At 42.5% G+C, this 22,520-nt stretch overlaps 1 protein-coding gene across 1 annotated transcript in view; it reads left to right on the forward strand.

The window, feature by feature from the left end:
- The first annotated feature begins 98 nt into the window (after positions 1-98).
- Positions 99-22,520, forward strand: part of LOC123733553 (protein ENTREP3-like) — a 101,826-nt gene continuing 79,404 nt past the window's right edge. Inside the window, exons 1-4 of the mRNA XM_082968610.1 lie at positions 99-1,509; positions 2,153-2,209; positions 3,112-3,219; positions 3,593-3,709. Of these exons, the coding sequence (XP_082824736.1) occupies positions 1,279-1,509; positions 2,153-2,209; positions 3,112-3,219; positions 3,593-3,709 (513 nt within the window). The 5' untranslated portion in view covers positions 99-1,278. The remainder of the gene's footprint in view (positions 1,510-2,152; positions 2,210-3,111; positions 3,220-3,592; positions 3,710-22,520) is intronic.

A 22,520-nucleotide genomic window follows, 5' to 3' on the forward strand; every position in this document is an offset into this window, starting at 1 on the left:
AAGCCTTGAAGGTGGGTGCCCCTCCCGCGCAGCATCAGCACCACCAGGACACTCGGGCTTTGCCGCATCCTCCTCGCGCGTCTTGCGTGCATTTTCGTCACATGACGACGTGTCGGTTTACAAACACTAGGCATTCCTTTATTTTGCCTCTATGGTGAAGGAGAGAGGATGGAGGGGTGGGGTGATGGTGAACGGGAAAGAGAAGAATGATCATCAGCAAGGCTCTTTGACTTGGGAAACGGATGTGTGTGAAACTGGAACCGATCGCTTGAGATGTGTGTGTGACGTATAATTCGGTGCAGTGAGGTAGATGTCCGGGATATACAGAAGCAGAACGAGAGGCCCGCGTGACTGCTGCAGGGAAGAGAGAAGAGGACAGAGGGGGGTGAGTTTGTGTGTTCCAGCGCAAAACTCCCACGGAGGCAAAAGATGGAAAGAGGAGGAATAGTAAATGAAAACAGCACAAACGTACCGACGGCTCAAGGAGGATGGACTTCCTATCATTTATTTACGTTTACTTTCGACGGATTTAAGTAATTTCTTAACCTGAACGGTTTGCCGACCGGACCGATTAAGATCTGATCAAGAGCTATCTCTCTCATCCTTCGGATAGGTCCGGTCGTCGGACCTTCGTGAGGACAGAACAACTCGGGCCTTGTTTCGATGCTTGTTCCTCGTCACCTTGACAAGATCCAGACCCACTCACCGCCCTACACAATACATGTGGTTTCTCATTACGGTAGAAACAACGGGATATCTGGTGCTTATTAACGGGTGATGCTACAGGGCTGCGGCCTCGGGGCTCCGCCCAGCGCAATGCTATGGACCTTAGGAGGTAGAGATATGGAGAGAGAGGAACGGAGGAACGGAGGAACGGAGCTGTGTGTCGTAAATGCATTTAGGTTCTCAAGGATTAGCCCTAGGTATTTTTCTTGTTTTTTTCCTTGTCTGGGGTGCAGTTTTAATAGGACATAAACACTCTGCTAAGCAGCTATTGCTGTTTTCATATGCTAAATAGCCCAGGCTTCTGAGTTGAGAGTTTTTGGAAACTGCACTGAGGCGCGTCAGGATCGAACCTTGCGGATTGCACAACGCGCTTTGTCATCTGCCAATTGACTACGCCGGGTCAAAGTGAAAAGGGGGGGATTTTTTTCAAAGCAACAAACTCTCCATCTCTCTTTCACACACACACACACACACACACACACACACACACACACACACCGCATATAGGCCTACACACGCACACAGACTCACCACTCTCCACACCCACCAGCCATGCCATCCCGGTCAGACTCCAGCAGTGTAGTGTCAGCCTCTGGCTCTAGGGGCTGGTCAGATAGCTGCCGGGGCATGTCTGGCCGTCAGGGTGGCGCCAAACTGCTGCTGTACCTGGGGCTGTGCCACTTGGGCCTGGGGGCCATGGTCCTGGCCTTCTCCTTCACCAGCATGGCCTTCACATCCTCAGCCCGCGTACGACAGTCCTGCCCCTTCTGGGCCGGCTTCTTTGTGAGTATCCTGTGGGAGCATCTTTAAATGGGCTGAATCACTACCTTTCCTTCATCTGCACTGATAAGGAGGGACGATCCTGGAAACCTAAATATCATGTTTAGCAGGATAATCATAAGTCCATTATGCAATGGAGGAACATGATCTGAATGCAAAAAAATAGATTTATATTTTACAGATGTGGGACCTTCATTTGATCACTATTTCATGCAAAGCATGAAATGCAAACTTGTAGTGTATTTTATTTTTTCCCACTTTGAAATTTCTGGCATGATTTGCCCTAACTGAAAATGTATCAACCCGTACAAAAATATCCGCAAATTATAATTCACATAATAATTCACATTTCCTTTTGCGGCAGGATTATTGTCCAAACTGCACCAAACTGGCTCAAATGAAGATCCTACATCTGTATGTGAAACTCGCCCCTGAAAAGACAGAAGGCTGTTTTATAGGTGAAAGCAGTATGGAGAATGTCTCTGTTAGATGGAGATGGAGTGCAGATGGAGGAAAGGATACATGGAGAAGAAACCTCTTCAGAATATTGAAATGATCCCATATTTCCTGGCTGTGGTTGATTGTTTTCTAGATATGATAATTGATGAATGGATTTTCCTTACTGTAATGTGTGTGTTGTTCTTAGGTTGTGGCATCAGGGTTAGTTGGACTTATCTCATGGAGAAGACCACTCACTCTTGTGGTGAGTAGTACACAAGTGTCTATTTATATGTCTATGGTGTGTGTGTGTGTGTGTGTTTGTGTGTTTGTGCGTGTGTTTGTGTGTGTTTGTGTGTATGTATGTATGTTTGTGTGTGTGTGTGTATGTATGTTTGTGCGTGTGTTTGTGTGTATGTATGTTTGTGTGTGTGTGTTTGCGTGTATGTATGTTTGTGTGTGTGTGTTTGTGCGTGCGTGTGTTTGTGCGTGTGTGTGTTTGTGTGTATGTATGTTTGTGCGTGTGTTTGTGTGTATGTATGTTTGTGTGTGTGTGTTTGTGTGTATGTATGTTTGTGTGTGTGTGTTTGTGTGTGTGTATGTATGTTTGTGTGTGTGTGTGTGTGTTTGTGTGTATGTATGTTTGTGCGTGTGTTTGTGGGTGTTTGTGTGTATGTATGTTTGTGTGTGTGTGTGTGTGTTTGTGTGTATGTATGTTTGTGTGTGTGTGTTTGTGTGTATGTATGTTTGTGTGTGTGTGTTTGTGTGTATGTATGGTTGTGCGTGTGTTTGTGTGTGTTTGTGTGTATGTATGTTTGTGCGTGTGTTTGTGTGTGTGTGTTTGTGCGTGTGTTTGTGTGTGTGTGTTTGTGTGTATGTATGTTTGTGCGTGTGTTTGTGTGTGTGTGTTTGTGCGTGTGTTTGTGCGTGTGTGTGTTTGTGTGTATGTATGTTTGTGTGTGTGTGTTTGTGTGTATGTGTGTTTGTGCGTGTGTATGTAACGGACCAACCTGCTACCTGATTGGAACACAGGTCATCTGCACACCGAGCCCACCGAGCTACAGCCTATAGGCAGCTAGAACAAGTATTTAGGTCATAGCCAAGGTTACTCATCCCATGTGTAGTTCTCTGACCCCCTACGAGTCCTCCCCATGTCTCCCTCTCCAGGTCTCCCTCTTCATGCTGCTGTCTGCTGTGTGTGTCATCCTTAGTCTGGCTGGATCCATGCTCTCCTGTCAGAATGCACAGATGGTCAAGTCTCTCCTCACCTGCCAGGTATGTAGGGAAAGGGGAAATGGGTTGTACAACTGAATGCATTCAACCAAAATGTGTCTTCCTCATTTAACCCAACCCCTCTGAATCAGAGAGATGCACACAGCCCTGTGGAGAGTATGTGTGTGTGTTAATCCTCTGTGTGTGTGTTGATCCTCTGTGTGTGTGCTTTGCAGGTGGAGAATGGGTTGTGTGTGTGTTAATCCTCTGTGTGTGTGCTTTGCAGGTGGAGAATGGGTTGTGTGTGTGTTAATCCTCTGTGTGTGTGCTTTGCAGGTGGAGAATGGGTTGTGTGTGTGTTAATCCTCTGTGTGTGTGCTTTGCAGGTGGAGAATGGGTTGTGTGTGTGTTAATCCTCTGTGTGTGTGCTTTGCAGGTGGAGAATGGGTTGTGTGTGTGTTGCGCTCCAACACACTCCTGCTCTATAAACGAGGAGGAGACCCTGGTCCTCTACCTAAACGCAGACTGCCACTCTGTCAGACATCAGCTCAAGGTGTGTGTCTGTTTTATGACAGCTCAGTGTGTGTGTTTTATGACAGCTCAGTGTGTGTGTTTAATGACAGCTCAGTGTGTGTGTGTTTAATGACAGCTCAGTGTGTGTGTTTAATGACAGCTCAGTGTGTGTGTTTTATGACAGCTCAGTGTGTGTGTTTAATGACAGCTCAGTGTGTGTGTGTTTAATGACAGCTCAGTGTGTGTGTGTTTTATGACAGCTCAGTGTGTGTGTGTTTAATGACAACTCAGTGTGTGTGTTTAATGACAGCTCAGTGTGTGTGTTTAATGACAGCTCAGTGTGTGTGTTTAATGACAACTCAGTGTGTGTGTTTAATGACAGCTCAGTGTGTGTGTGTTTAATGACAGCTCAGTGTGTGTGTGTTTAATGACAGCTCAGTGTGTGTGTGTTTAATGACAGCTCAGTGTGTCTGTGTTTAATGACAGCTCAGTGTGTGTATTTAATGACTGCTCAGTGTGTGTGTTTTATGACAGCTCAGTGTGTGTGTTTAATGACAGCTCAGTGTGTGTGTTTTTAATGACAGCTCAGTGTGTGTGTGTTTAATGACAGCTCAGTGTGTGTGTGTGTTTAATGACAGCTCAGTGTGTGTGTTTAATGACAGCTCAGTGTGTGTGTGTTTAATGACATCTCAGTGTGTGTGTGTTTAATGACAGTTCAGTGTGTGTGTTTAATGACAGCTCAGTGTGTGTGTTTAATGACAGCTCAGTGTGTGTGTGTTTAATGACAGCTCAGTGTGTGTGTTTTATGACAGCTCAGTGTGTGTGTTTAATGACAGCTCAGTGTGTGTGTTTTATGACAGCTCAGTGTGTGTGTTTAATGACAGCTCAGTGTGTGTGTTTAATGACAGCTCAGTGTGTGTGTTTAATGACAGCTCAGTGTGTGTGTTTAATGACAGCTCAGTGTGTGTGTTTAATGACAGCTCAGTGTGTATGTTTAATGACAGCTCAGTGTGTGTGTTTAATGACAGCTCAGTGTGTGTGTTTTATGACAGCTCAGTGTGTGTGTGTTTAATGACAGCTCAGTGTGTGTGTTTTATGACAGCTCAGTGTGTGTGTTTAATGACAGCTCAGTGTGTGTGTGTTTAATGACAGCTCAGTGTGTGTGTTTAATGACAGCTCAGTGTGTGTGTTTAATGACAGCTCAGTGTGTGTGTTTAATGACAGCTTAGTGTGTGTGTTTAATGACAGCTCAGTGTGTGTGTTTAATGACAGCTCAGTGTGTGTGTTTAATGACAGCTCAGTGTGTGTGTTTAATGACAGGTCAGTGTGTGTGTTAAATGACAGCTCAGTGTGTGTGTTTAATGACAGCTCAGTGTGTGTGTTTTATGACAGCTCAGTGTGTGTGTTTAATGACAGCTCAGTGTGTGTGTTTAATGACAGCTCAGTGTGTGTGTTTTATGACAGCTCAGTGTGTGTGTTTAATGACAGCTCAGTGTGTGTGTGTTTAATGACAGCTCAGTGTGTGTGTTTAATGACAGCTCAGTGTGTGTGTGTTTAATGACAGCTCAGTGTGTCTGTGTTTAATGACAGCTCAGTGTGTGTGTTTAATGACAGCTCAGTGTGTGTGTTTTATGACAGCTCAGTGTGTGTGTGTTTAATGACAGCTCAGTGTGTGTGTTTTATGACAGCTCAGTGTGTGTGTTTAATGACAGCTCAGTGTGTGTGTTTTTAATGACAGCTCAGTGTGTGTGTTTAATGACAGCTCAGTGTGTGTGTGTTTAATGACAGCTCAGTGTGTGTGTTTAATGACAGCTCAGTGTGTGTGTGTTTAATGACATCTCAGTGTGTGTGTGTTTAATGACAGCTCAGTGTGTGTGTTTAATGACAGCTCAGTGTGTGTGTTTAATGACAGCTCAGTGTGTGTGTGTTTAATGACAGCTCAGTGTGTGTGTTTTATGACAGCTCAGTGTGTGTGTTTAATGACAGCTCAGTGTGTGTGTTTTATGACAACTCAGTGTGTGTGTTTAATGACAGCTCAGTGTGTGTGTTTAATGACAGCTCAGTGTGTGTGTTTAATGACAGCTCAGTGTGTGTGTTTAATGACAGCTCAGTGTGTGTGTTTAATGACAGCTCAGTGTGTGTGTTTAATGACAGCTCAGTGTGTGTGTTTATTGACAGCTCAGTGTGTGTGTGTTTAATGACAGCTCAGTGTGTGTGTTTTATGACAGCTCAGTGTGTGTGTTTAATGACAGCTCAGTGTGTGTGTGTTTAATGACAGCTCAGTGTGTGTGTTTAATGACAGCTCAGTGTGTGTGTTTAATGACAGCTCAGTGTGTGTGTTTAATGACAGCTCAGTGTGTGTGTTTAATGACAGCTCAGTGTGTGTGTTTAATGACAGCTCAGTGTGTGTGTTTAATGACAGCTCAGTGTGTGTGTTTAATGACAGCTCAGTGTGTGTGTTTAATGACAGCTCAGTGTGTGTGTTTTATGACAGCTCAGTGTGTGTGTGTTTAATGACAGCTCAGTGTGTGTGTTTTATGACAGCTCAGTGTGTGTGTTTAATGACAGCTCAGTGTGTGTGTTTTAATGACAGCTCAGTGTGTGTGTTTAATGACAGCTCAGTGTGTGTGTGTTTAATGACAGCTCAGTGTGTGTGTTTAATGACAGCTCAGTGTGTGTGTGTTTAATGACAGCTCAGTGTGTGTGTGTTTAATGACAGCTCAGTGTGTGTGTTTAATGACAGCTCAGTGTGTGTGTTTAATGACAGCTCAGTGTGTGTGTGTTTAATGATAGCTCAGTGTGTGTGTTTTATGACAGCTCAGTGTGTGTGTTTAATGACAGCTCAGTGTGTGTGTTTTATGACAACTCAGTGTGTGTGTTTAATGACAGCTCAGTGTGTGTGTTTAATGACAGCTCAGTGTGTGTGTTTAATGACAGCTCAGTGTGTGTGTTTAATGACAGCTCAGTGTGTGTGTTTAATGACAGCTCAGTGTGTGTGTTTAATGACAGCTCAGTGTGTGTGTTTAATGACAGCTCAGTGTGTGTGTTTAATGACAGCTCAGTGTGTGTGTTTAATGACAGCTCAGTGTGTGTGTTTAATGACAGCTCAGTGTGTGTGTTTAATGACAGCTCAGTGTGTGTGTTTTATGACAGCTCAGTGTGTGTGTTTAATGACAGCTCAGTGTGTGTGTGTTTAATGACAGCTCAGTGTGTGTGTTTAATGACAGCTCAGTGTGTGTGTTTAATGACAGCTCAGTGTGTGTGTTTAATGACAGCTCAGTGTGTGTGTTTAATGACAGCTCAGTGTGTGTGTTTAATGACAGCTCAGTGTGTGTGTTTAATGACAGCTCAGTGTGTGTGTTTAATGACAGCTCAGTGTGTGTGTTTAATGACAGCTCAGTGTGTGTGTTTAATGACAGCTCAGTGTGTGTGTTTAATGACAGCTCAGTGTGTGTGTTTAATGACAGCTCAGTGTGTGTGTTTAATGACAGCTCAGTGTGTGTGTTTTATGACAGCTCAGTGTGTGTGTTTAATGACAGCTCAGTGTGTGTGTTTAATGACAGCTCAGTGTGTGTGTGTTTAATGACAGCTCAGTGTGTGTGTGTTTAATGACAGCTCAGTGTGTGTGTTTAATGACAGCTCAGTGTGTCTGTGTTTAATGACAGCTCAGTGTGTGTGTTTAATGACAGCTCAGTGTGTGTGTTTAATGACAGCTCAGTGTGTGTGTTTAATGACAGCTCAGTGTGTGTGTTTTAATGACAGCTCAGTGTGTGTGTGTTTAATGACAGCTCAGTGTGTGTGTGTTTAATGACAGCTCAGTGTGTGTGTTTAATGACAGCTCAGTGTGTGTGTGTTTAATGACAGCTCAGTGTGTGTGTGTTTAATGACAGCTCAGTGTGTGTGTTTAATGACAGCTCAGTGTGTGTGTTTAATGACAGCTCAGTGTGGTGTGTTTAATGACAGCTCAGTGTGTGTGTGTTTAATGACAGCTCAGTGTGTGTGTTTAATGACAGCTCAGTGTGTGTGTTTAATGACAGCTCAGTGTGTGTGTTTTATGACAGCTCAGTGTGTGTGTTTAATGACAGCTCAGTGTGTGTGTTTAATGACAGCTCAGTGTGTGTGTTTAATGACAGCTCAGTGTGTGTGTTTAATGACAGCTCAGTGTGTGTGTTTAATGACAGCTCAGTGTGTGTGTTTAATGACAGCTCAGTGTGTGTGTGTTTAATGACAGCTCAGTGTGTGTGTTTAATGACAGCTCAGTGTGTGTGTTTAATGACAGCTCAGTGTGTGTGTTTAATGACAGCTCAGTGTGTGTGTTTTATGACAGCTCAGTGTGTGTGTTTAATGACAGCTCAGTGTGTGTGTTTTAATGACAGCTCAGTGTGTGTGTTTAATGACAGCTCAGTGTGTGTGTTTAATGACAGCTCAGTGTGTGTGTTTAATGACAGCTCAGTGTGTGTGTTTAATGACAGCTCAGTGTGTGTGTTTAATGACAGCTCAGTGTGTGTGTTTAATGACAGCTCAGTGTGTGTGTTTAATGACAGCTCAGTGTGTGTGTGTTTAATGACAGCTCAGTGTGTGTGTTTAATGACAGCTCAGTGTGTGTGTTTAATGACAGCTCAGTGTGTGTGTGTTTAATGACAGCTCAGTGTGTGTGTTTAATGACAGCTCAGTGTGTGTGTTTAATGACAGCTCAGTGTGTGTGTTTAATGACAGCTCAGTGTGTGTGTTTAATGACAGCTCAGTGTGTGTGTTTAATGACAGCTCAGTGTGTGTGTTTAATGACAGCTCAGTGTGTGTGTTTAATGACAGCTCAGTGTGTGTGTTTAATGACAGCTCAGTGTGTGTGTTTAATGACAGCTCAGTGTGTGTGTTTAATGACAGCTCAGTGTGTGTGTTTAATGACAGCTCAGTGTGTGTGTTTTAATGACAGCTCAGTGTGTGTGTTTAATGACAGCTCAGTGTGTGTGTGTTTAATGACAGCTCAGTGTGTGTGTTTAATGACAGCTCAGTGTGTGTGTTTAATGACAGCTCAGTGTGTGTGTTTAATGACAGCTCAGTGTGTGTGTGTTTAATGACAGCTCAGTGTGTGTGTTTAATGACAGCTCAGTGTGTGTGTTTAATGACAGCTCAGTGTGTGTGTTTAATGACAGCTCAGTGTGTGTGTTTAATGACAGCTCAGTGTGTGTGTTTAATGACAGCTCAGTGTGTGTGTTTAATGACAGCTCAGTGTGTGTGTTTAATGACAGCTCAGTGTGTGTGTTTAATGACAGCTCAGTGTGTGTGTTTAATGACAGCTCAGTGTGTGTGTTTAATGACAGCTCAGTGTGTGTGTTTAATGACAGCTCAGTGTGTGTGTTTAATGACAGCTCAGTGTGTGTGTTTTAATGACAGCTCAGTGTGTGTGTTTAATGACAGCTCAGTGTGTGTGTTTAATGACAGCTCAGTGTGTGTGTTTAATGACAGCTCAGTGTGTGTGTGTTTAATGACAGCTCAGTGTGTGTGTTTTAATGACAGCTCAGTGTGTGTGTTTAATGACAGCTCAGTGTGTGTGTTTAATGACAGCTCAGTGTGTGTGTGTTTAATGACAGCTCAGTGTGTGTGTTTAATGACAGCTCAGTGTGTGTGTTTAATGACAGCTCAGTGTGTGTGTTTAATGACAGCTCAGTGTGTGTGTTTAATGACAGCTCAGTGTGTGTGTTTAATGACAGCTCAGTGTGTGTGTTTAATGACAGCTCAGTGTGTGTGTTTAATGACAGCTCAGTGTGTGTGTTTAATGACAGCTCAGTGTGTGTGTTTAATGACAGCTCAGTGTGTGTGTTTAATGACAGCTCAGTGTGTGTGTTTAATGACAGCTCAGTGTGTGTGTGTTTAATGACAGCTCAGTGTGTGTGTTTAATGACAGCTCAGTGTGTGTGTTTAATGACAGCTCAGTGTGTGTGTTTAATGACAGCTCAGTGTGTGTGTTTAATGACAGCTCAGTGTGTGTGTTTAATGACAGCTCAGTGTGTGTGTTTTAATGACAGCTCAGTGTGTGTGTTTAATGACAGCTCAGTGTGTGTGTTTAATGACAGCTCAGTGTGTGTGTTTTAATGACAGCTCAGTGTGTGTGTTTAATGACAGCTCAGTGTGTGTGTTTAATGACAGCTCAGTGTGTGTGTTTAATGACAGCTCAGTGTGTGTGTTTAATGACAGCTCAGTGTGTGTGTTTAATGACAGCTCAGTGTGTGTGTTTAATGACAGCTCAGTGTGTGTGTTTAATGACAGCTCAGTGTGTGTGTTTAATGACAGCTCAGTGTGTGTGTTTAATGACAGCTCAGTGTGTGTGTGTTTAATGACAGCTCAGTGTGTGTGTTTAATGACAGCTCAGTGTGTGTGTTTAATGACAGCTCAGTGTGTGTGTTTAATGACAGCTCAGTGTGTGTGTTTAATGACAGCTCAGTGTGTGTGTTTTATGACAGCTCAGTGTGTGTGTTTAATGACAGCTCAGTGTGTGTGTGTTTAATGACAGCTCAGTGTGTGTGTTTAATGACAGCTCAGTGTGTGTGTGTTTAATGACAGCTCAGTGTGTTGTGTTTAATGACAGCTCAGTGTGTGTGTTTAATGACAGCTCAGTGTGTGTGTTTAATGACAGCTCAGTGTGTGTGTTTAATGACAGCTCAGTGTGTGTGTTTTAATGACAGCTCAGTGTGTGTGTGTTTAATGACAGCTCAGTGTGTGTGTGTTTAATGACAGCTCAGTGTGTGTGTTTAATGACAGCTCAGTGTGTGTGTTTTAATGACAGCTCAGTGTGTGTGTGTTTAATGACAGCTCAGTGTGTGTGTTTAATGACAGCTCAGTGTGTGTGTTTAATGACAGCTCAGTGTGTGTGTGTTTAATGACAGCTCAGTGTGTGTGTTTAATGACAGCTCAGTGTGTGTGTTTAATGACAGCTCAGTGTGTGTGTTTAATGACAGCTCAGTGTGTGTGTTTAATGACAGCTCAGTGTGTGTGTTTAATGACAGCTCAGTGTGTGTGTTTAATGACAGCTCAGTGTGTGTGTTTAATGACAGCTCAGTGTGTGTGTTTAATGACAGCTCAGTGTGTGTGTTTAATGACAGCTCAGTGTGTGTGTTTTATGACAGCTCAGTGTGTGTGTTTAATGACAGCTCAGTGTGTGTGTTTTAATGACAGCTCAGTGTGTGTGTTTAATGACAGCTCAGTGTGTGTGTGTTTAATGACAGCTCAGTGTGTGTGTTTAATGACAGCTCAGTGTGTGTGTTTAATGACAGCTCAGTGTGTGTGTTTAATGACAGCTCAGTGTGTGTGTGTTTAATGACAGCTCAGTGTGTGTGTTTAATGACAGCTCAGTGTGTGTGTTTAATGACAGCTCAGTGTGTGTGTTTAATGACAGCTCAGTGTGTGTGTTTAATGACAGCTCAGTGTGTGTGTTTAATGACAGCTCAGTGTGTGTGTTTAATGACAGCTCAGTGTGTGTGTTTAATGACAGCTCAGTGTGTGTGTTTAATGACAGCTCAGTGTGTGTGTTTTATGACAGCTCAGTGTGTGTGTGTTTAATGACAGCTCAGTGTGTGTGTTTAATGACAGCTCAGTGTGTGTGTTTAATGACAGCTCAGTGTGTGTGTTTTAATGACAGCTCAGTGTGTGTGTTTAATGACAGCTCAGTGTGTGTGTGTTTAATGACAGCTCAGTGTGTGTGTTTAATGACAGCTCAGTGTGTGTGTGTTTAATGACAGCTCAGTGTGTGTGTGTTTAATGACAGCTCAGTGTGTGTGTTTAATGACAGCTCAGTGTGTGTGTTTAATGACAGCTCAGTGTGTGTGTGTTTAATGACAGCTCAGTGTGTGTGTTTTATGACAGCTCAGTGTGTGTGTTTAATGACAGCTCAGTGTGTGTGTTTAATGACAGCTCAGTGTGTGTGTTTAATGACAGCTCAGTGTGTGTGTTTAATGACAGCTCAGTGTGTGTGTTTAATGACAGCTCAGTGTGTGTGTTTAATGACAGCTCAGTGTGTGTGTTTAATGACAGCTCAGTGTGTGTGTTTAATGACAGCTCAGTGTGTGTGTTTAATGACAGCTCAGTGTGTGTGTTTAATGACAGCTCAGTGTGTGTGTGTTTAATGACAGCTCAGTGTGTGTGTTTAATGACAGCTCAGTGTGTGTGTTTAATGACAGCTCAGTGTGTGTGTTTTATGACAGCTCAGTGTGTGTGTTTAATGACAGCTCAGTGTGTGTGTTTAATGACAGCTCAGTGTGTGTGTTTTATGACAGCTCAGTGTGTGTGTTTAATGACAGCTCAGTGTGTGTGTTTAATGACAGCTCAGTGTGTGTGTTTTATGACAGCTCAGTGTGTGTGTTTAATGACAGCTCAGTGTGTGTGTTTTATGACAGCTCAGTGTGTGTGTTTAATGACAGCTCAGTGTGTGTGTTTAATGACAGCTCAGTGTGTGTGTTTAATGACAGCTCAGTGTGTGTGTTTAATGACAGCTCAGTGTGTGTGTTTAATGACAGCTCAGTGTGTGTGTTTAATGACAGCTCAGTGTGTGTGTTTTATGACAGCTCAGTGTGTGTGTGTTTAATGACAGCTCAGTGTGTGTGTTTAATGACAGCTCAGTGTGTGTGTTTAATGACAGCTCAGTGTGTGTGTGTTTAATGACAGCTCAGTGTGTGTGTTTAATGACAGCTCAGTGTGTGTGTTTAATGACAGCTCAGTGTGTGTGTTTAATGACAGCTCAGTGTGTGTGTGTTTAATGACAGCTCAGTGTGTGTGTGTTTAATGACAGCTCAGTGTGTGTGTGTTTAATGACAGCTCAGTGTGTATGTGTTTAATGACAGCTCAGTGTGTGTGTTTAATGACAGCTCAGTGTGTGTGTTTAATGACAGCTCAGTGTGTGTGTTTAATGACAGCTCAGTGTGTGTGTTTTAATGACAGCTCAGTGTGTGTGTGTTTAATGACAGCTCAGTGTGTGTGTGTTTAATGACAGCTCAGTGTGTGTGTTTAATGACAGCTCAGTGTGTGTGTGTTTAATGACAGCTCAGTGTGTGTGTGTTTAATGACAGCTCAGTGTGTGTGTTTAATGACAGCTCAGTGTGTGTGTTTAATGACAGCTCAGTGTGTGTGTGTTTAATGACAGCTCAGTGTGTGTGTTTTATGACAGCTCAGTGTGTGTGTTTAATGACAGCTCAGTGTGTGTGTTTTATGACAGCTCAGTGTGTGTGTTTAATGACAGCTCAGTGTGTGTGTTTAATGACAGCTCAGTGTGTGTGTTTAATGACAGCTCAGTGTGTGTGTTTAATGACAGCTCAGTGTGTGTGTTTAATGACAGCTCAGTGTGTGTGTTTAATGACAGCTCAGTGTGTGTGTTTTATGACAGCTCAGTGTGTGTGTGTTTAATGACAGCTCAGTGTGTGTGTTTAATGACAGCTCAGTGTGTGTGTTTAATGACAGCTCAGTGTGTCTGTGTTTAATGACAGCTCAGTGTGTGTGTTTAATGACAGCTCAGTGTGTGTGTTTTATGACAGCTCAGTGTGTGTGTTTAATGACAGCTCAGTGTGTGTGTTTTATGACAGCTCAGTGTGTGTGTTTAATGACAGCTCAGTGTGTGTGTTTTATGACAGCTCAGTGTGTGTGTGTTTAATGACAGCTCAGTGTGTGTGTTTAATGACAGCTCAGTGTGTGTGTGTTTAATGACAGCTCAGTCTGTGTGTGTTTAATGACAGCTCAGTGTGTGTGTGTTTAATGACAGCTCAGTGTGTGTGTGTTTAATGACAGCTCAGTGTGTGTGTTTAATGACAGCTCAGTGTGTGTGTTTAATGACAGCTCAGTGTGTGTGTTTTATGACAGCTCAGTGTGTGTGTTTGATGACAGCTCAGTGTGTATGTGTTTAATGACAGCTCAGTGTGTGTGTTTAATGACAGCTCAGTGTGTGTGTTTAATGACAGCTCAGTGTGTGTGTTTAATGACAGCTCAGTGTGTGTGTTTTAATGACAGCTCAGTGTGTGTGTGTTTAATGACAGCTCAGTGTGTGTGTGTTTAATGACAGCTCAGTGTGTGTGTTTAATGACAGCTCAGTGTGTGTGTGTTTAATGACAGCTCAGTGTGTGTGTGTTTAATGACAGCTCAGTGTGTGTGTTTAATGACAGCTCAGTGTGTGTGTTTAATGACAGCTCAGTGTGTGTGTGTTTAATGACAGCTCAGTGTGTCTGTGTTTAATGACAGCTCAGTGTGTGTGTTTAATGACAGCTCAGTGTGTGTGTTTTATGACAGCTCAGTGTGTGTGTTTTATGACAGCTCAGTGTGTGTGTTTAATGACAGCTCAGTGTGTGTGTTTTAATGACAGCTCAGTGTGTGTGTTTAATGACAGCTCAGTGTGTGTGTGTTTAATGACAGCTCAGTGTGTGTGTTTAATGACAGCTCAGTGTGTGTGTGTTTAATGACAGCTCAGTGTGTGTGTGTTTAATGACAGCTCAGTGTGTGTGTTTAATGACAGCTCAGTGTGTGTGTTTAATGACAGCTCAGTGAGTGTGTGTTTAATGACAGCTCAGTGTGTGTGTTTTATGACAGCTCAGTGTGTGTGTTTAATGACAGCTCAGTGTGTGTGTGTTTATGACAGCTCAGTGTGTGTGTTTAATGACAGCTCAGTGTGTGTGTTTAATGACAGCTCAGTGTGTGTGTTTAATGACAGCTCAGTGTGTGTGTTTAATGACAGCTCAGTGTGTGTGTTTAATGACAGCTCAGTGTGTGTGTTTAATGACAGCTCAGTGTGTGTGTTTATTGACAGCTCAGTGTGTGTGTGTTTAATGACAGCTCAGTGTGTGTGTTTTATGACAGCTCAGTGTGTGTGTTTAATGACAGCTCAGTGTGTGTGTGTTTAATGACAGCTCAGTGTGTGTGTTTAATGACAGCTCAGTGTGTGTGTTTAATGACAGCTCAGTGTGTGTGTTTAATGACAGCTCAGTGTGTGTGTGTTTAATGACAGCTCAGTGTGTGTGTTTAATGACAGCTCAGTGTGTGTGTTTAATGACAGCTCAGTGTGTGTGTTTAATGACAGCTCAGTGTGTGTGTTTAATGACAGCTCAGTGTGTGTGTTTAATGACAGCTCAGTGTGTGTGTTTTATGACAGCTCAGTGTGTGTGTTTAATGACAGCTCAGTGTGTGTGTTTTAATGACAGCTCAGTGTGTGTGTTTAATGACAGCTCAGTGTGTGTGTGTTTAATGACAGCTCAGTGTGTGTGTTTAATGACAGCTCAGTGTGTGTGTTTAATGACAGCTCAGTGTGTGTGTTTAATGACAGCTCAGTGTGTGTGTGTTTAATGACAGCTCAGTGTGTGTGTTTTATGACAGCTCAGTGTGTGTGTTTAATGACAGCTCAGTGTGTGTGTTTAATGACAGCTCAGTGTGTGTGTTTAATGACAGCTCAGTGTGTGTGTTTAATGACAGCTCAGTGTGTGTGTTTAATGACAGCTCAGTGTGTGTGTTTAATGACAGCTCAGTGTGTGTGTTTAATGACAGCTCAGTGTGTGTGTTTAATGACAGCTCAGTGTGTGTGTGTTTAATGACAGCTCAGTGTGTGTGTTTTATGACAGCTCAGTGTGTGTGTTTAATGACAGCTCAGTGTGTGTGTTTTAATGACAGCTCAGTGTGTGTGTTTAATGACAGCTCAGTGTGTGTGTGTTTAATGACAGCTCAGTGTGTGTGTTTAATGACAGCTCAGTGTGTGTGTGTTTAATGACAGCTCAGTGTGTGTGTGTTTAATGACAGCTCAGTGTGTGTGTTTAATGACAGCTCAGTGTGTGTGTTTAATGACAGCTCAGTGTGTGTGTGTTTAATGACAGCTCAGTGTGTGTGTTTTATGACAGCTCAGTGTGTGTGTTTAATGACAGCTCAGTGTGTGTGTTTTATGACAGCTCAGTGTGTGTGTTTAATGACAGCTCAGTGTGTGTGTTTAATGACAGCTCAGTGTGTGTGTTTAATGACAGCTCAGTGTGTGTGTTTAATGACAGCTCAGTGTGTGTGTTTAATGACAGCTCAGTGTGTGTGTTTAATGACAGCTCAGTGTGTGTGTTTAATGACAGCTCAGTGTGTGTGTTTAATGACAGCTCAGTGTGTGTGTGTTTAATGACAGCTCAGTGTGTGTGTTTAATGACAGCTCAGTGTGTGTGTTTAATGACAGCTCAGTGTGTGTGTTTTATGACAGCTCAGTGTGTGTGTTTAATGACAGCTCAGTGTGTGTGTTTAATGACAGCTCAGTGTGTGTGTTTTATGACAGCTCAGTGTGTGTGTTTAATGACAGCTCAGTGTGTGTGTTTAATGACAGCTCAGTGTGTGTGTTTTATGACAGCTCAGTGTGTGTGTTTAATGACAGCTCAGTGTGTGTGTTTTATGACAGCTCAGTGTGTGTGTTTAATGACAGCTCAGTGTGTGTGTTTAATGACAGCTCAGTGTGTGTGTTTAATGACAGCTCAGTGTGTGTGTTTAATGACAGCTCAGTGTGTGTGTTTAATGACAGCTCAGTGTGTGTGTTTAATGACAGCTCAGTGTGTGTGTTTTATGACAGCTCAGTGTGTGTGTGTTTAATGACAGCTCAGTGTGTGTGTTTAATGACAGCTCAGTGTGTGTGTTTAATGACAGCTCAGTGTGTGTGTGTTTAATGACAGCTCAGTGTGTGTGTTTAATGACAGCTCAGTGTGTGTGTTTTATGACAGCTCAGTGTGTGTGTTTAATGACAGCTCAGTGTGTGTGTGTTTAATGACAGCTCAGTGTGTGTGTGTTTAATGACAGCTCAGTGTGTGTGTGTTTAATGACAGCTCAGTGTGTTGTGTTTAATGACAGCTCAGTGTGTGTGTTTAATGACAGCTCAGTGTGTGTGTTTAATGACAGCTCAGTGTGTGTGTTTAATGACAGCTCAGTGTGTGTGTTTTAATGACAGCTCAGTGTGTGTGTGTTTAATGACAGCTCAGTGTGTGTGTGTTTAATGACAGCTCAGTGTGTGTGTTTAATGACAGCTCAGTGTGTGTGTGTTTAATGACAGCTCAGTGTGTGTGTGTTTAATGACAGCTCAGTGTGTGTGTTTAATGACAGCTCAGTGTGTGTGTTTAATGACAGCTCAGTGTGTGTGTGTTTAATGACAGCTCAGTGTGTGTGTTTTATGACAGCTCAGTGTGTGTGTTTAATGACAGCTCAGTGTGTGTGTTTTATGACAGCTCAGTGTGTGTGTTTAATGACAGCTCAGTGTGTGTGTTTAATGACAGCTCAGTGTGTGTGTTTAATGACAGCTCAGTGTGTGTGTTTAATGACAGCTCAGTGTGTGTGTTTAATGACAGCTCAGTGTGTGTGTTTAATGACAGCTCAGTGTGTGTGTTTTATGACAGCTCAGTGTGTGTGTGTTTAATGACAGCTCAGTGTGTGTGTTTAATGACAGCTCAGTGTGTGTGTTTAATGACAGCTCAGTGTGTCTGTGTTTAATGACAGCTCAGTGTGTGTGTTTAATGACAGCTCAGTGTGTGTGTTTTATGACAGCTCAGTGTGTGTGTTTAATGACAGCTCAGTGTGTGTGTTTTATGACAGCTCAGTGTGTGTGTTTAATGACAGCTCAGTGTGTGTGTTTTATGACAGCTCAGTGTGTGTGTGTTTAATGACAGCTCAGTGTGTGTGTTTAATGACAGCTCAGTGTGTGTGTGTTTAATGACAGCTCAGTCTGTGTGTGTTTAATGACAGCTCAGTGTGTGTGTGTTTAATGACAGCTCAGTGTGTGTGTGTTTAATGACAGCTCAGTGTGTGTGTTTAATGACAGCTCAGTGTGTGTGTTTAATGACAGCTCAGTGTGTGTGTTTTATGACAGCTCAGTGTGTGTGTTTAATGACAGCTCAGTGTGTATGTGTTTAATGACAGCTCAGTGTGTGTGTTTAATGACAGCTCAGTGTGTGTGTTTTATGACAGCTCAGTGTGTGTGTTTAATGACAGCTCAGTGTGTGTGTTTTAATGACAGCTCAGTGTGTGTGTGTTTAATGACAGCTCAGTGTGTGTGTGTTTAATGACAGCTCAGTGTGTGTGTTTAATGACAGCTCAGTGTGTGTGTGTTTAATGACAGCTCAGTGTGTGTGTGTTTAATGACAGCTCAGTGTGTGTGTTTAATGACAGCTCAGTGTGTGTGTTTAATGACAGCTCAGTGTGTGTGTGTTTAATGACAGCTCAGTGTGTGTGTTTTATGACAGCTCAGTGTGTGTGTTTAATGACAGCTCAGTGTGTGTGTTTTATGACAGCTCAGTGTGTGTGTTTAATGACAGCTCAGTGTGTGTGTTTAATGACAGCTCAGTGTGTGTGTTTAATGACAGCTCAGTGTGTGTGTTTAATGACAGCTCAGTGTGTGTGTTTAATGACAGCTCAGTGTGTGTGTTTAATGACAGCTCAGTGTGTGTGTTTAATGACAGCTCAGTGTGTGTGTTTTATGACAGCTCAGTGTGTGTGTGTTTAATGACAGCTCAGTGTGTGTGTTTAATGACAGCTCAGTGTGTGTGTTTAATGACAGCTCAGTGTGTGTGTTTAATGACAGCTCAGTGTGTGTGTGTTTAATGACAGCTCAGTGTGTGTGTTTTATGACAGCTCAGTGTGTGTGTTTAATGACAGCTCAGTGTGTGTGTTTTATGACAGCTCAGTGTGTGTGTTTAATGACAGCTCAGTGTGTGTGTGTTTTATGACAGCTCAGTGTGTGTGTGTTTTATGACAGCTCAGTGTGTGTGTGTTTAGTGACAGCTCAGTGTGTGTGTTTAATGACAGCTCAGTGTGTGTGTGTTTAATGACAGCTCAGTGTGTGTGTGTTTAGTGACAGCTCAGTGTGTGTGTTTAATGACAGCTCAGTGTGTGTGTGTTTAATGACAGCTCAGTGTGTGTGTGTTTAATGACAGCTCAGTGTGTGTGTGTTTAATGACAGCTCAGTGTGTGTGTGTTTAGTGACAGCTCAGTGTGTGTGTGTTTAATGACAGCTCAGTGTGTGTGTGTTTAATGACAGCTCAGTGTGTGTGTGTTTAATGACAGCTCAGTGTGTGTGTTTAATGACAGCTCAGTGTGTGTGTTTAATGACAGCTCAGTGTGTGTGTTTAATGACAGCTCAGTGTGTGTGTTTAATGACAGCTCAGTGTGTGTGTTTAATGACAGCTCAGTGTGTGTGTTTAATGACAGCTCAGTGTGTGTGTTTTATGACAGCTCAGTGTGTGTGTGTTTAATGACAGCTCAGTGTGTGTGTTTAATGACAGCTCAGTGTGTGTGTTTAATGACAGCTCAGTGTGTGTGTGTTTAATGACAGCTCAGTGTGTGTGTGTTTAATGACAGCTCAGTGTGTGTGTGTTTAATGACAGCTCAGTGTGTATGTGTTTAATGACAGCTCAGTGTGTGTGTTTAATGACAGCTCAGTGTGTGTGTTTAATGACAGCTCAGTGTGTGTGTTTAATGACAGCTCAGTGTGTGTGTTTTAATGACAGCTCAGTGTGTGTGTGTTTAATGACAGCTCAGTGTGTGTGTGTTTAATGACAGCTCAGTGTGTGTGTTTAATGACAGCTCAGTGTGTGTGTGTTTAATGACAGCTCAGTGTGTGTGTGTTTAATGACAGCTCAGTGTGTGTGTTTAATGACAGCTCAGTGTGTGTGTTTAATGACAGCTCAGTGTGTGTGTGTTTAATGACAGCTCAGTGTGTGTGTTTTATGACAGCTCAGTGTGTGTGTTTAATGACAGCTCAGTGTGTGTGTGTTTAATGACAGCTCAGTGTGTGTGTTTTATGACAGCTCAGTGTGTGTGTTTAATGACAGCTCAGTGTGTGTGTGTTTAATGACAGCTCAGTGTGTGTGTTTAATGACAGCTCAGTGTGTGTGTTTAATGACAGCTCAGTGTGTGTGTTTAATGACAGCTCAGTGTGTGTGTTTAATGACAGCTCAGTGTGTGTGTTTAATGACAGCTCAGTGTGTGTGTTTAATGACAGCTCAGTGTGTGTGTTTAATGACAGCTCAGTGTGTGTGTTTAATGACAGCTCAGTGTGTGTGTTTAATGACAGCTCAGTGTGTGTGTTTAATGACAGCTCAGTGTGTGTGTTTAATGACAGCTCAGTGTGTGTGTGTTTAATGACAGCTCAGTGTGTCTGTGTTTAATGACAGCTCAGTGTGTGTGTTTAATGACAGCTCAGTGTGTGTGTTTAATGACAGCTCAGTGTGTGTGTTTAATGACAGCTCAGTGTGTGTGTTTAATGACAGCTCAGTGTGTGTGTTTTAATGACAGCTCAGTGTGTGTGTTTAATGACAGCTCAGTGTGTGTGTGTTTAATGACAGCTCAGTGTGTGTGTTTAATGACAGCTCAGTGTGTGTGTGTTTAATGACAGCTCAGTGTGTGTGTGTTTAATGACAGCTCAGTGTGTGTGTTTAATGACAGCTCAGTGTGTGTGTTTAATGACAGCTCAGTGAGTGTGTGTTTAATGACAGCTCAGTGTGTGTGTTTTATGACAGCTCAGTGTGTGTGTTTAATGACAGCTCAGTGTGTGTGTGTTTAATGACAGCTCAGTGTGTGTGTTTAATGACAGCTCAGTGTGTGTGTTTAATGACAGCTCAGTGTGTGTGTTTAATGACAGCTCAGTGTGTGTGTTTAATGACAGCTCAGTGTGTGTGTTTAATGACAGCTCAGTGTGTGTGTTTAATGACAGCTCAGTGTGTGTGTTTAATGACAGCTCAGTGTGTGTGTGTTTAATGACAGCTCAGTGTGTGTGTTTTATGACAGCTCAGTGTGTGTGTTTAATGACAGCTCAGTGTGTGTGTGTTTAATGACAGCTCAGTGTGTGTGTTTAATGACAGCTCAGTGTGTGTGTTTAATGACAGCTCAGTGTGTGTGTTTAATGACAGCTCAGTGTGTGTGTTTAATGACAGCTCAGTGTGTGTGTTTAATGACAGCTCAGTGTGTGTGTTTAATGACAGCTCAGTGTGTGTGTTTAATGACAGCTCAGTGTGTGTGTTTAATGACAGCTCAGTGTGTGTGTTTAATGACAGCTCAGTGTGTGTGTTTAATGACAGCTCAGTGTGTGTGTTTAATGACAGCTCAGTGTGTGTGTTTTAATGACAGCTCAGTGTGTGTGTTTAATGACAGCTCAGTGTGTGTGTGTTTAATGACAGCTCAGTGTGTGTGTTTAATGACAGCTCAGTGTGTGTGTTTAATGACAGCTCAGTGTGTGTGTTTAATGACAGCTCAGTGTGTGTGTGTTTAATGACAGCTCAGTGTGTGTGTTTAATGACAGCTCAGTGTGTGTGTTTAATGACAGCTCAGTGTGTGTGTTTAATGACAGCTCAGTGTGTGTGTTTAATGACAGCTCAGTGTGTGTGTTTAATGACAGCTCAGTGTGTGTGTTTAATGACAGCTCAGTGTGTGTGTTTAATGACAGCTCAGTGTGTGTGTTTAATGACAGCTCAGTGTGTGTGTTTAATGACAGCTCAGTGTGTGTGTTTTAATGACAGCTCAGTGTGTGTGTGTTTAATGACAGCTCAGTGTGTGTGTTTAATGACAGCTCAGTGTGTGTGTTTAATGACAGCTCAGTGTGTGTGTTTAATGACAGCTCAGTGTGTGTGTTTAATGACAGCTCAGTGTGTGTGTTTAATGACAGCTCAGTGTGTGTGTTTAATGACAGCTCAGTGTGTGTGTTTAATGACAGCTCAGTGTGTGTGTGTTTAATGACAGCTCAGTGTGTGTGTTTAATGACAGCTCAGTGTGTGTGTTTAATGACAGCTCAGTGTGTGTGTTTAATGACAGCTCAGTGTGTGTGTTTAATGACAGCTCAGTGTGTGTGTTTAATGACAGCTCAGTGTGTGTGTTTAATGACAGCTCAGTGTGTGTGTTTAATGACAGCTCAGTGTGTGTGTTTAATGACAGCTCAGTGTGTGTGTTTAATGACAGCTCAGTGTGTGTGTTTAATGACAGCTCAGTGTGTGTGTTTAATGACAGCTCAGTGTGTGTGTTTAATGACAGCTCAGTGTGTGTGTTTAATGACAGCTCAGTGTGTGTGTTTAATGACAGCTCAGTGTGTGTGTTTAATGACAGCTCAGTGTGTGTGTTTAATGACAGCTCAGTGTGTGTGTTTAATGACAGCTCAGTGTGTGTGTTTAATGACAGCTCAGTGTGTGTGTGTTTAATGACAGCTCAGTGTGTGTGTTTAATGACAGCTCAGTGTGTGTGTTTAATGACAGCTCAGTGTGTGTGTTTAATGACAGCTCAGTGTGTGTGTTTAATGACAGCTCAGTGTGTGTGTTTAATGACAGCTCAGTGTGTGTGTTTAATGACAGCTCAGTGTGTGTGTGTTTAATGACAGCTCAGTGTGTGTGTGTTTAATGACAGCTCAGTGTGTGTGTGTTTAATGACAGCTCAGTGTGTGTGTTTAATGACAGCTCAGTGTGTGTGTTTAATGACAGCTCAGTGTGTGTGTTTAATGACAGCTCAGTGTGTGTGTTTAATGACAGCTCAGTGTGTGTGTTTTAATGACAGCTCAGTGTGTGTGTGTTTAATGACAGCTCAGTGTGTGTGTGTTTAATGACAGCTCAGTGTGTGTGTTTAATGACAGCTCAGTGTGTGTGTGTTTAATGACAGCTCAGTGTGTGTGTGTTTAATGACAGCTCAGTGTGTGTGTTTAATGACAGCTCAGTGTGTGTGTTTAATGACAGCTCAGTGTGTGTGTGTTTAATGACAGCTCAGTGTGTGTGTTTAATGACAGCTCAGTGTGTGTGTTTAATGACAGCTCAGTGTGTGTGTTTAATGACAGCTCAGTGTGTGTGTTTAATGACAGCTCAGTGTGTGTGTTTAATGACAGCTCAGTGTGTGTGTTTAATGACAGC

Source organism: Salmo salar, chromosome 02, assembly GCF_965601325.2.
Source record: "Salmo salar chromosome 02, fSalSal1, whole genome shotgun sequence".
Classification (NCBI taxonomy): Eukaryota; Metazoa; Chordata; class Actinopteri; order Salmoniformes; family Salmonidae; genus Salmo; species Salmo salar.